The sequence below is a fragment of the Balaenoptera ricei genome, chromosome 3 (genome assembly GCF_028023285.1).
Source record: "Balaenoptera ricei isolate mBalRic1 chromosome 3, mBalRic1.hap2, whole genome shotgun sequence".
NCBI classification, from domain to species: Eukaryota; Metazoa; Chordata; class Mammalia; order Artiodactyla; family Balaenopteridae; genus Balaenoptera; species Balaenoptera ricei.
This window is the reverse complement of record NC_082641.1, coordinates 123798408-123811221: the sequence shown is the minus strand read 5'-3', so window position 1 is coordinate 123811221 and position 12814 is coordinate 123798408. Positions and strand designations below refer to the sequence as shown.

The 12814-nt window shown below is 37.7% G+C and overlaps 2 protein-coding genes across 8 annotated transcripts in view; one reads left to right on the top strand and one right to left on the bottom strand.

The window, feature by feature from the left end:
• Window positions 1–1340: 1340 nt before the first annotated feature.
• On the top strand, window positions 1341–2612 carry GPR151 (G protein-coupled receptor 151). Its single transcript, XM_059919535.1, has one exon. It carries the CDS (start codon window positions 1341–1343, stop codon window positions 2610–2612), a length of 1272 nt encoding a protein of 423 aa, XP_059775518.1.
• A 3384-nt stretch (window positions 2613–5996) lies between these two features.
• The window catches only part of TCERG1 (transcription elongation regulator 1), a 59003-nt gene continuing 52185 nt past the window's right edge, over window positions 5997–12814 (bottom strand). For 6 of the 7 annotated variants that reach the window (XM_059917403.1, XM_059917404.1, XM_059917408.1 and 3 more), the window contains 5 exons: window positions 12572–12754; window positions 10443–10622; window positions 9668–9751; window positions 8254–8354; window positions 5997–7056 (listed from right to left, as the gene is read on the bottom strand). In XM_059917403.1, the coding sequence (XP_059773386.1) occupies window positions 6855–7056; window positions 8254–8354; window positions 9668–9751; window positions 10443–10622; window positions 12572–12754 (750 nt within the window). In that variant the 3' untranslated portion in view covers window positions 5997–6854. Of the gene's footprint in view, window positions 7057–7337; window positions 7432–8253; window positions 8355–9667; window positions 9752–10442; window positions 10623–12571; window positions 12755–12814 lie in introns of all 7 variants that reach the window. The other variant, XR_009502409.1, reaches the window with a different exon arrangement.

Below are 12814 nucleotides of genomic sequence, written 5' to 3'. Positions count from 1 at the left end.
ACAGCTTTCCTAATATTCACTACTTTTTTATTGAGTCAATACTTATTTGTTGAGTTCTGGGTCTTTGGGGAGATTTTAAATGTCATCCTTAGTTTCCAGAGAAAAACTGGTGAAAGCAGAGTTAGAACCAGAACCCAGTTGTCGGACTCTGAGCTCAGCACACTTTCCATTATATGACACTAAGCATTTCTGATTCAGCACAGAGTAGGACACAAAATCCTTTCAATTCCACAAACCCTTTTCCCTGAACAATTCCAGCTCCTCTGACCTCCTCCAGAGTATCCTTCCACTGCCCATTATAAAATTTCAAGACTGGTTCTAGAATCATTTTATCCAAGAATTTTTTCTTTTCCCAACTTTAAAATGTCATTTTCTTTAAAATCTCGTAAATGTCTTCTGCATAGAAATTATTTTCCTTTTATTTCACTTGTCAGTAAATCCTTTAGGAATTCTCTCTGAAAAGAAGCCTAATTCATCATTTGGTTGCTTTAATCACCATCACTTGTTTAAAAGTCTTATTAGTATGTAAACTCATTCCAATGCAGTGCTCCAAAATACCTCTAAAAAATTCGCAATAGACTAAACTTAGAGTAACCCATAATTAGATTTTTTTAATAGGACTTCTTACCAGCAGCTTTTTTTCATTATCTAGCTCTGTGTGATTGACCTCAGCCAGCCGTTGATGGGGCTGAAGTGGTGGTGAGGGTTTGGTAAAAGAAGAGGAAGCTCATCCCTGCAGAGGGGAGGGGGAAAGCAGTGTTGGTTCTTCCTTTAAAACAGTGTGGTTCCCCCAACCCGCATCATCATCATCCCCTGGGAACTTGTTAGAAATGCAAATTTTAGGGCCCTACCCCAGACCTGCTGAATCAAGCCATGCAGGTGATTCTGACATGTGCCTAAGTGCAAAGGACTCGGTTATTCAGATGTGGTATTTGCTGTATTACAGACAGAGGTCTAGCTTTAGAAACAGCTAGTTGAAAGTAATTGCCTTGACTGGCTCCAGTGACCACCCCCACCCCCAGGAACATCACTCACGTACATGTACGTTCTCCTCATTTATCACTGATGGGTATATTGGGGAGTTTTTTACTCCAAAGAGCTGACAATCTGATTAGACTTGCTAATGAGCAGCAGCTATACTCTCCTGCTGCTTGTCACTCAGTGCAGGCAAGAAACAGCACACGCAGCAGAGAAGAGCTTAGCAGTCAAACTTCTTCCACAGTCTGCAAGGGGAGGGTCCAGAGGTGTCATTTGACACTGACGATGACGTATTTACCTCTTACACAAAAGAGCCAAGGCAGAAAGACAAATAGAAGCTAACTTCTGCAAGTAGAAGCTGGATGGAAAGGGGAATGCTGACAGCTGCCTTGGCAGACTCCAACTCCAGCACCATGAACGGGTCCTTTGCTCACCTCCACTTTGCCGGCGGGTACCTGCCCTCTGACTCCAAGGACTGGAGGACCATAGTCCCAGCTCTCTTGGTGGCTGTCTGCCTGGTGGGCTTCGTGGGGAATCTGTGTGTGATTGGCATCCTCCTCCACAGTGCTTGGAAAGGAAAGCCATCCATGATCCACTCCCTGATTCTGAATCTCAGCCTGGCTGATCTCTCTCTCCTGATGTTTTCTGCACCTGTCCGAGCTACAGCATACTCCAGAGGTGTTTGGGATCTAGGCTGGTTTGTCTGCAAATCCTCTGACTGGTTCATCCACACGTGCATGGCAGCCAAGAGCCTGACAATCGTTGCAGTGGCCAAAGTATGCTTCATGTATGCATGTGACCCAGCCAAGCAAGAAAATATCCACAACTGCACCATCTGGTCGGTGCTGGCAGCCATCTGGGTTGTGGCTAGCCTGCTACCCCTGCCAGAATGGTTCTTTAGCACCACCAGGCATCACGCAGGTGTGGAAATGTGCCTCATGGATGTACCCGCTATGGCCGAAGAGTTCATGTCCACGTTTGGTAAGCTCTACCCTCTCCTGGTATTTTGCCTTCCGTTATTCTTTGCCGGCTTTTATTTCTGGAGAGCTTATGGCCGATGTCAGAAACAAGGAACTAAGACTCAAAATCTCAGGAGCCAGATGCGCTCAAAGCAACTCACAGTGATGTTGCTGAGCATTGCCATCACCTCCGCTATTCTGTGGCTCCCTGAATGGATAGCGTGGCTGTGGATGTGGCACCTGAAGGCTGGAGGCCCGGCCCCACCGCAAGGTTTTATAGCCCTGTCTCAAGTACTAATGTTTTCCATCTCTTCAGCAAATCCTCTCATTTTTCTAGTGATGTCAGAGGAGTTCAAGGAAGGCTTAAAAGGCTTATGGAAATGGATGATAACCAAAAAACATCCAACTGCTTCAGAGTCTCAGGAAACACCCGCTGGTAACTCACAGGTCCTTCGTGACAATGTTCCATCTCCAGAATCCCCATCATCCATACCAGAGAAAGAGAAAACTGGCTCTCCCTCATCCAGCAAAGAGAAAACCGAGAAGGCAGAGATTCCCATCCTCCCTGATGTAGAGCAGTTTTGGCATGAGAGAGACACAGTCCCTTGTGTACAGGACAATGACCCTATCCCCTGGGAACACGAAGATCAAGAGACAGGAGGTGGTGATAAATAGTTTCAAAGCAAAACAAATTGCGATTACTGTTATTTATTTGTAATGCTGCTTATCAATATTGTTGACTTTGCCATATGAAACATAATAAAATTACCATTAGGAATTACAAAAATGCTTCGCAGTCTGCATTTCCAAAATGTGCAATTTGGTAAGTAGGACACCATATTAGAAGTAATAACTATGTTATAACCTGGTTATCCAGAGAATTAACTGTGTTGTTTGAAGATGCTTCTGTCACAAGTGATTAGAAAGGCCAGCTGTTTTGTCACTTGTCCACAATGGCTGTTTTACTGGGTAGTCCTTAGGACCAGCCGTGTACTGGCTGGAGTGGAGCTTATCTGTCAAAGGTTCAATCTCTTTACATTTAGTTTCTTCCTGAACCTGCTAACTCTAACTTCACTTATCAAACCTTATTGCACATAACCAGAGCTCAAAATCTACTTCTACTTGAGATTTTTAACACATAAATTTTAATGAGTTATCTTCATTTGCTTAAGAAATGTTCATTTACTTGATGAAAATCCATACAGAATTTCCATGACTGAAGGTTGAAGAATAAGGAACATCACCTTATTCCAACTCTGGGCTAATTTCAAACCATGGCTTATTTTGGCTAAGTTTAAGTAAATTCAGACTTATACTAAAATCTGCTTCACTGATCTTTTTAAAGCACCTCTGTGAGTCTTCAGTTTCTAAGTCTGGGGATTTTAGCAGCCTATCATGATATTCTATATTCTGATTTTGAGAAAGAACTTAAAAACCACCCTTAATTCTCTTCCAATTAACTCCTCTTCCAAAGAGTAGCAGGAGACAATCTTCTGCAAACTGAAATCAATGTTTCTCCCAACATCTTCTTTCTCTCAAGATAAACTATAAGCTATGTTAACCATATCACTATGGTTAATGATAAAGGTATTAACTGGTGAATGTAACCCTCAAATATTAAGATGGTGATCTTTCTTGTTAAATGAGCATTAAACATAGCCCTAACAATGAACCCTGCCCAACTTTTAAAATACTTCAGGGTTTTTAAGTTACAAAGACTATCAAGAGTAACCAAAGGGGGGGGGGGGGGCGGGGAGTGGGGAAAAAGAGAGAGAGGAAGAAAGGGAGGAAGGAAGAGAGAAAGAGAGTTAGCATGGAAAAGAGAAAATTCAATGGACACAAGACAGAGAATCTGGCTAATAGTAAACAAGGCAATGCAGAAAAAGCAATAAAATTAAATTTTGTGTTCCCAAACATATTACCAGTATAATTTGAATAACAAGCAATAACTTCAATTTACAGCATGGTAAAGCATACCCAATAAAACAATGATGATGATAACATTTCTTCCCCTATTAAATATAATAAAGACATTTATCCATGATTCTTGGTTACTCTAATGGAATTCTGGGATATTTTCACTGAGGGGTTCTCTCTGAAAAAACAAACAAAAAACTGCATTTAGGGCAAGCAGTGGAGAAAATATAAAAATATGCTGTGGATGGAATTTTTTTTTTAATGTATAGTCTGTGGGTTTTTTGGTTTGTCCTTTATAAATGGTCATGATTTGCTTTTTTAACACAGAAGGTAAGGCTTTTTGCCTTGGTTCATAACATATTTCATTTCAAGGCTCACAAGAGGACATAAAGTACAGTTAACCCAAGTACCTAAAATACTGTCTTGTGAGACAATAGCTATATAATTGGATTACCTTTAAAACTGTGATGAACTATTTGAATTAAAGATTTTTATGTTCATTATCTATAGTAAATGTAGGATGTAAGCTTTCACTGTGTGACATTTTAACTTGTAATCAAATAAAAACAATTGTTTTACTTCAGATAGTTTTGGAGACTTAAAGCTGTCTTTGTCTTGAATGCTGCTTTCGAAATCATCATTGCACAAGGGGGCTTTACAGGGAGGTCAGACCTTAACACTTGCACAGGTATCAGAGCACAACGAACCATGTATTTTTAAAGAGCTTGCTGATAAGCTCCATATCAAAATGAAAATATTGAAAACACAATGTAATTAAAATGACCCTGTCATTAAGAACCTCATGGGGGGTAGGGGGGTATATTAGGAGTTTGGGATTAATATACACACACTACTATATATAAAACATAAACAACAAGGGCCTACTGTATAGCATAGGAAACTATACTCAATATCTTGTAATAACCTATAAGGGAAAGGAACCTGAAAAAGTATATACATATGTATAACTGAATCACTCTGCTGTAACCTGAAACTAACATGACACTGTAAATCAACTATACTTCAATTAAAAAAAAAAAAAAAAAGAACCTAATATACAAAGTCCTTGCTCCCTTAAAGAAATCTGCACAGAAAAGTTTGATTTACACCTTAAGTGAAAAATCAATCCCAAATACTTTATAGCAAAAGTAGGAAACTAAAATAGGTATCACCAAACCATTTTCTTCACACTTTTCTATGGTGAGAAACGGAACATAGTGAGTAGGCAAACAATACTATGTGGAATTCAGAATAACAAAATAAAGCATTCTAGAAACTTCACCTTTGTAGGACAGTCCTATTCTATAATAGTTGTGTTCCTTTGGGCACGCATTTTGCTTCACTTCTGACAAGCTTCAAAATCACTCAATGGATTTATTAAAGAAAAAATCCTGTTAATTACCAATTTTATAGTTAGACTTTAGTCAGATAACCCACTCCAGGTTGCTATATAAAGAACTCACATCATTTCTGTGGCACTTCATATATTTAAGCTAAGCACTAAGTCACAGAGATGTGACTGTATTTTTATATGTGTGTGATGCGTGTCTGGGTCTGTATGCATACAACAAATACAAATACCGTAGTCCCTTTTTTTAGGTTTTGTTGCAATCACAGCAGGTGTGAGTTAACAGGGAAAACAATTTATCCTGTTAACATATATTTTTCTTAAACATTTTATTTATGTGGTAACTCAAACTAGCAATCTATGAAGTAATGAAATAGAGGGATCTTTTTAAACTGGGGAGGTAAAGCTAGAAAGAGCAATTGGGAATCAAAGGTAAGTTTCACGGTATGATGTGCATGACACATTGAAAGGAGTCCAAAAAGGCATTCATCATCAATATGTTAATATAAAAGACAAAAACAAGAAAACAGACAAAAATCAGCATCTTCTTGCTATGAAGCACTAAGGCACCGCTAAGAGACTGAGCACCAAAATGTTTCTTCACAAATTCCTTCCCTTTTATGATGCAAGTGATTTATTATATTCAAGCCTTTTAAAATGATGCGATATTCAAAATTTAAACTTTCTTTGTGCCAAATTACATTTGCTGCTGCTTTTAAGAACAGGTTTAAAAGAAGTATTTATAAATTATATAACAAAAATCATATGCAATCCATGTATATAAAAAGGGTTGGTTTATTGTAGTTCAAATACATAAACTGAACATTCAAACATCTTAAAATTAAACTTTAGAAACAAAAATTTAACATTCAAATAGGAGTACAGTTTACAGGGAACACCCAAGAAAGGTAATTTGTTGTCTAATCCAGAATATTGATAAAGATCGCTTAATGGTGAATAAAATGTGTTTAACAGCAGTCCTAGTCTGGTCAACATGTTAGTTATGACCGTGGTTCCATACCTGAGAAGAAATTACTAAATAAATCTTCTCTTAGGCTAAACAACAAGACTTGGCCTATAATTCAAAGGGGATAATCAAAGCACATAAGTGAACAAATAAAACTAAAGTGTTCTTTAGAGACAAAGGTAAAAGTATGTCCATTATAATAAGCTTAGCCTCTGGAAGATAAGAATTCAATTTTCAGTGTTTTGTCTTTTACCCGCTTTAAAAAACAAAATCAAAACAAAACAAACCCCAACTTAGGTTTTTCTGGAGTCTGTGGTATCTGCATCTTGCAAGTTCAAACCACAAATGCTCTTACGTCTTGCATGTATTATAACACTGCTAGAAAGAACGTCACCAAAAGTCACTGACTTCCACACCTCATAAAAGGATAATTTTTTAGCTTCAAGATTTTAGATTTACTAGAGACAGCCTGTATTTGAGTATGCAAGTCAGTCATGCCACACAAAGAAAAGCATAAATATTTCCAAAGTGTTCTCTGTTCAGAAACTGTTCACGGATGCTTCTCCTTCTGTTCATCAGATGGTTTTGCAATAGTTTGACTAATGCACATACATGTAAAAATCTGAAAATTGGCTCATGCAAGCGTTTTGAATTAACAGACACCCCTGTGGAAGAGTATTCAGAATTATTTTGTTGATCGTCTTGTGGGCTCTGATGCTGTGGGAGGTGGGGGTGGACCCCGGCGATCCAGGTCATCCACATATGCCACAATCAGTTTGCGCCTCTCCTCTGGCACACAGTCTAGTACTAGATACCGTTTGTCATTCTGCAAAATTTTTTCTACATCTTTCAGGTGCTGATCAGATTCCTGGATTAGCTTTTTGGATCTGAAATAAGAAAAGAAGTCCAAGAATTACTGACTGCTGTTCATAGGTCTTTCAGAAATGAGCTGGAAATGTCCATCTAGTTCCTAATTGTGTTTCCATTTTTTTTTTTTTTTTTTTTTTTTTAAGAAAAATTTCACTGCAGTGGTCACCTTTGTAAGTCGCCTCAGCAAAGACTCCAAGGAGTGAAAGGGCCTCAGAAGCTGAATTACCCTCCCACCCCTACTGGTGGTCCCTCCAGATCAGGGCTGAGGGTGGGTGGGTAAATCTTGCCCGTGCTGTACCTGTTCTGTGGATGAACAGAGGACTTCAGTCTGCGGGGCTGCCAATCCCAGCATCTTTCACAAGCTTTCACTTTCACATCTTTCACTAAATTAACTATAAAAATGTAGAAAGAAGTCTTACTTCACATCTAATTTAAAAGCCCAAGCTGATGCAAAACATTAAGGATCCTGACCAAAAAATCCAATCACAAAATACCTAAAAACCACACCCTCAGCACTATCTATCCTCCCGTGCACATACCCTTCATTAAGATGTTTCAAATTTTTCTCTTAAAAGAAGAAAAGCTGGAGCATGAAACAAAAATGGTTTCCTGCATACTGATTGCTAAGCAATGTAAAATTGTTCTCCCGATGACAACTTGCTGGGGGTGGGGAACTACTGGGTATGTTACAGAGAAAATTTGTTTTAAAGCTCTGATTTTATAATTTAAAGTTTTAATTTAAAAGTATCCAGCAAACTGCTTTCCTCTGAGAAAAAATGTTTTTGCTGAGCTCAAATAAGATGATTTCAAACTTTAGAATGAACACTGAATAGTCTTCAGAGGAGGCAAAGATAACTGATAGTGAAAGTTTTTTTTTTTAAGTCTCTTCATGAAATACAATTCTTATATATTTGGAAATACTTCTAAAAAAGCAGTGAAGTGAAAACAAAAGTATGTTTAAAAACTGGATGGGTGGGTAACACAAAATAAGAATTAACATCTGGGCCCTTTCTTTGAAAAAAAAAAGAGAAAAAAGAAAGAAAAAAGGTAAGGGTAGATATGGGCTGTATTCAATCTTTGATAAAGTTGCCTTCTTCTTACTCCTAAAAATTAATAATGTCAACATGTGTGTGAATGCAAAGTATGCTTTGGCCATCAGAGTAAGGACTAGTAAAGACAATGACTGCTGATATGAAACATTTCATTGCACACACCTATATGTTATAAATTTGGTCTCTTTCAAAAGCGTCCTGAAGTCAGCTTTGGCTGTGATGTATTTGTCTCTGATGTATTCTTCAAACTCTCTTTGTTTTTTCTGCAAAAGGACAATAAGATTAGGGGGGAAAATTCTACTAATTCCAAAATTAGTATCAATTATTTATTAAACAAGTAACCTGTAAGTCACGACATAAAAAAATTCAAAAGAAAAAGGCAATAAGGTATGTTTTGTCCATGTAACATTCATTAAAAAGGAAAATCTGCAGTGTACATTTTTAGGGGAAAAAGCAAGAATGAGGAACCATATATTAGTAGTAGCTAAAACTTCAGGGCTTGCTATGTGCTACATTGTGCTGAGGGTTTTATAAGATATCTCCTTTACCCTTCATAACAACCTCAAGGGGTAGACACTCTGAAAAATAAGGAAATTAAGGGTTAAATGTGCATTCCTAAAGACTATTTATATCTTCAAGCACAAAAATAATGTGGCATAATTTATAAGATAATGCTCAGAACTTTAATAAGTTCAACTGAGCGTTTAGCTCAGTAAGGGAGCTTGGTAAGGGAATAGCAAAAATAAGTATAAACTCTGAGCTTTAAAAAAAAAAAAAAAGACCTTATTATCAATTCTAAAAATCAGAAAAGTTAGAGACTGAGACTGGATCTCTCAGCTATCTGTCTACCACTCTTTTCCAACCACGTATATTTTGTGGTCCACACATCTAAAATTCCACCTAATGGAGTAGGAGGGGGAAGAATATTATTAGATCATGGGCTTTCTAGACTCTAGACCTAGAGAAACCAACCAGGACAGAATGATGGGAAGAAGGAACATATGAAGGCTGAGGGACAAAATGGACTGGAATGAGCTACACTTTCCTTGACATCATTCACTATTTCAGACCCTTGGTGAGTTCTTCTCCTACACAGGAGCCAGAGTGCACCAGAAGAGAGCTCAGCTTCTACAAACCTCACACATCTGAGGTTCCCCTACTCCAAAGTCTCTGGAGCATATAAGAACTAGAGATCATGTTATGTTTTTCTGCTAGCGTGGCTGTAAGAGTCAAGCACTTTGATAGCCTGGTACCAATTGCCAGGCTGAATATATCTATCTAGTGGGACCTGACTATACAATAAATAAAACCTATAGCTTCATTAGTCTCTTAGAAGATCCCAAAACACAGGCTTAACCCCAAGGATTAAATTTTTAAAGTTCCTCTTGTGCTGTCTTGTTAATATACTGTACAAGACAGAAAATATAAACTTGAAATTCAGATTTATTTCTCATACACTTAAAAGTTATTCACTTAAAACCATCAACTTCATTTCAGTCAAGATACTAGTGCTGCTGATTAAGCACCCAATTAATATTTATAAACTGAAAGTAAATCTCAGACAAAATTTTCTTACCCTGTCACTGGAGGAGAACTTAATGCACCGAGGATCTTCCTTAATGATTTTTTTTACTTCTTTCCATGTGGATGTTAAGGTGATCTTTGAAAGACAAGTGAATAAAAAACATAAATAGAACTCACTTTTACTGAGGGGATCAAAGTGCAGCACATATGGTACATAATATTACACTGACCTGCAATCTCTTGTAATGCCCAAGCATAACCGGACTAAGTTAGGGACAGGGAAGCAGCTTTAATGCAGTTTCTTTTTGTTGGCTTACCACAAGAGTTATGTTCATGGCCATACTTTCAAGGTGACCTAAGACAATCACCTGCAAACCCTGTATCTCCATGGGCAACATCATAACTTCTGAAGAAACCATCACCAAAGAGAGATCAGATAAATAGGAGCAAAACCTGAACAAAGGGTACAAACTGCCAAACAAGAGGGCCACGGTACCAAATTGAAAATGGAGCAAAAGAAGGAATCTATTAACTCTATCATCAGGAAGCATCAATGATCACACACAGTTAAGGACATATGGAATTACTAAGGGAGCAGATACGAACTTAAAAACTGCAAAAGGAAGTAACTTCTAAACAGTGAAAATACCATCAACATTTTACTTAAGCAAACGAACAAAAAAATCGGAGAACAAAGTATCATAAAACCCATGAACTCCAGTAATGGGTCTAAAGAGAAGGACATTAAAAGTCATATCAATGTTTTACTTTGGGAATTATTAACAAAGATTCATCTAGATTAAAGTAGGAAAGTAAGAGCCGCTTACTGCAGAAGTTTCATCCAAAAGTTGCCTAAAGTGCTCCCTCTTCTTTTTGGTAAGTGCTTCAATGTGTTCATTAAAAAGCTTCTCTTTCTCTTCTCTTTCCAACAAGGATCCAGATTCCCAGCGGTGATCTTTCCGAAGAGTCCTCCGAGTATCAGACCAGGACACATCTGAAGAACGTACCTAAAAATAGAGAATGGTATCTATCACCAAACAGACTTACCTTTTCATATTTCATCAATAAAAGAATCATTCATTTGGTTTAGGAACAATACACTTATTAATAAAAGAAGTTTCTGATGACTCCATCTCAGTCAAGCAGTCACTGAAAATCTCACCTCCCAGAGCTCACCTAAGCTATGTAGTATGGGTTTAGAGGTGGCAAGGATGAAGAGAGGATATCTCCCATCAACCATGGTCCCTAAGAACTTTAAGTACCTAGGTACTCTCCTGAACATCTTACCAACTTCTGGTAGTAGCAGAAATGGATATAAATAAAAGAGGAAATACACCATCTCACAGCACAAGCAGCTCACCAGATAAAAAAATTTTTTCTTGAGCTCAATTTGGGACTTAACTACATCCTGGAAGTGACACTTTCACACACAAGCAGGAATTAACTTCATTAACAAGATAACAGGTCTGGCTGGTTCAGCAACCAGCAGAAAGGTATGCTGCATGGATGGTAATGGCATTACAAGTTAAGTCACACCTCTGCCAATGCTAAGAAATATGGGATGCTGAAAAGACAGAAAAGTAAGAAAGAAGAAAAATATAAAAACATTTATTTAACCAACATTTATCAAGCACCTAAAAACATGTCAGGTGAACACTGAACTTGGCACTGGGAATACTAAATAAATAACACAGTTATGTCCTCCTTCAAAGGGCTTACTTTTTGTAGGGAAGATAGGCATATAAGCAAAGAACTGCACTAACATGTAATAAGTGCTGCAAAGGTATATGCTGAGCACAAGTTTGGTAAATGGCAACAGTGAGATCAAATCTGCCTAGATGGGTCAGGATCAGCCTTACAGAGAGATACTTGAGTGTGCTCCTCAAGAATGACAAAGTTTGCCACTGTGGTGGGAAATTTAAAAGCATTATAGGTGGAGGGATTGGCATGTGTAATGACAGCATTCATTAAACGTTAAGTATGGTTCATTAAAGGTAAGTTCAGCAAGGCTACAGCTTCGGGGGCAAGAGAGGAAACCAAAAAGGATAAGGTAATATGAAGGTAGGAAGTCAAGGAATGAACAGTTTTTTATATTATGCTAAGGAGACTGAATTTGAAATGTAGGCAACTTCCAGAAGTAGGGAGGACCTTAACCTTCTTCAAGTAACAGGGAGAGTGACAAGATCACCAGATTTGCTTTTTACAAAGACTTCTGTGATTGCAATAAAGAGGATGAATTTGGGGGAAGCAGAGGCAGAGAGAGAAAACAAGAAACAACTGTAATTGTCCAGAGAACAGAAAAAAGTCATTGAAAACAGATCAGCAGAAGCAAGGGAAGAAATCAGAAGAAGCAACAGGAGTGATGAGAAGAGACTTGTTGAAAGAAAGAAAAGAAACAGTAGGAGAGACAGTGACAAAGAGAAGAGGAAAAAACAAGTCGAACAGCAGAGTGGTCTGGGGGCATTCGGTGTAGGGACAAAAAACCCTACCTACCTCAACAACCCTGGATAATACAGAAGGATTTTAAAAAAAAATCCCAGGGGTCAGTACACCTCCAGTCCTACATTCCATACTGTCTACATGTACAATAACTGATCATTACAATGATGACCCAAATCATCAAAAGATGAACTTATGTTCACAACACTTTATTACTATGACATGCAAGTGTGATGATTTAAGATGACTTCATCAAGGAAAATTTTTTTAAAAACTTTGAGACTAAAAGATCATGAATTTTCATACAAAACATCAAACCTCTGAAAATTTTAAATAACTAGGGTTTTCCTATTCTAATGGTGTTAATACCAAGTATTCAATTTAAAAATACTTTATAGGTAACTTACTAACTTATATCTCTGAGTCAATTTAAAGAATATTAAAATGTCCACTAATGAAGTAATATAATAGATTTCTAATATCCAGTACTTCAGAGAAAAAAGCAAAATAGTAATACCATATCAGACAGAAGAGCCTTGAAATTCTGGATAGCTTCTTCTCGTTTGTGCTGTTCTCTCTCTCGATCTATTTCTTTTGTTTGCTCTGAACGAGCCTTCTGCACCTCTCTTTCTCGTTCTCGAAGGCTTGCCTCAATGCGGGCTTGCCTTTCAAGCTCCTTTTCTTTTTCTGAGTCTAAATTCTGTAAAAGTGAAATTACATTAACCTTCTTACTAACTCCATCAAAATATGACTCCACAGA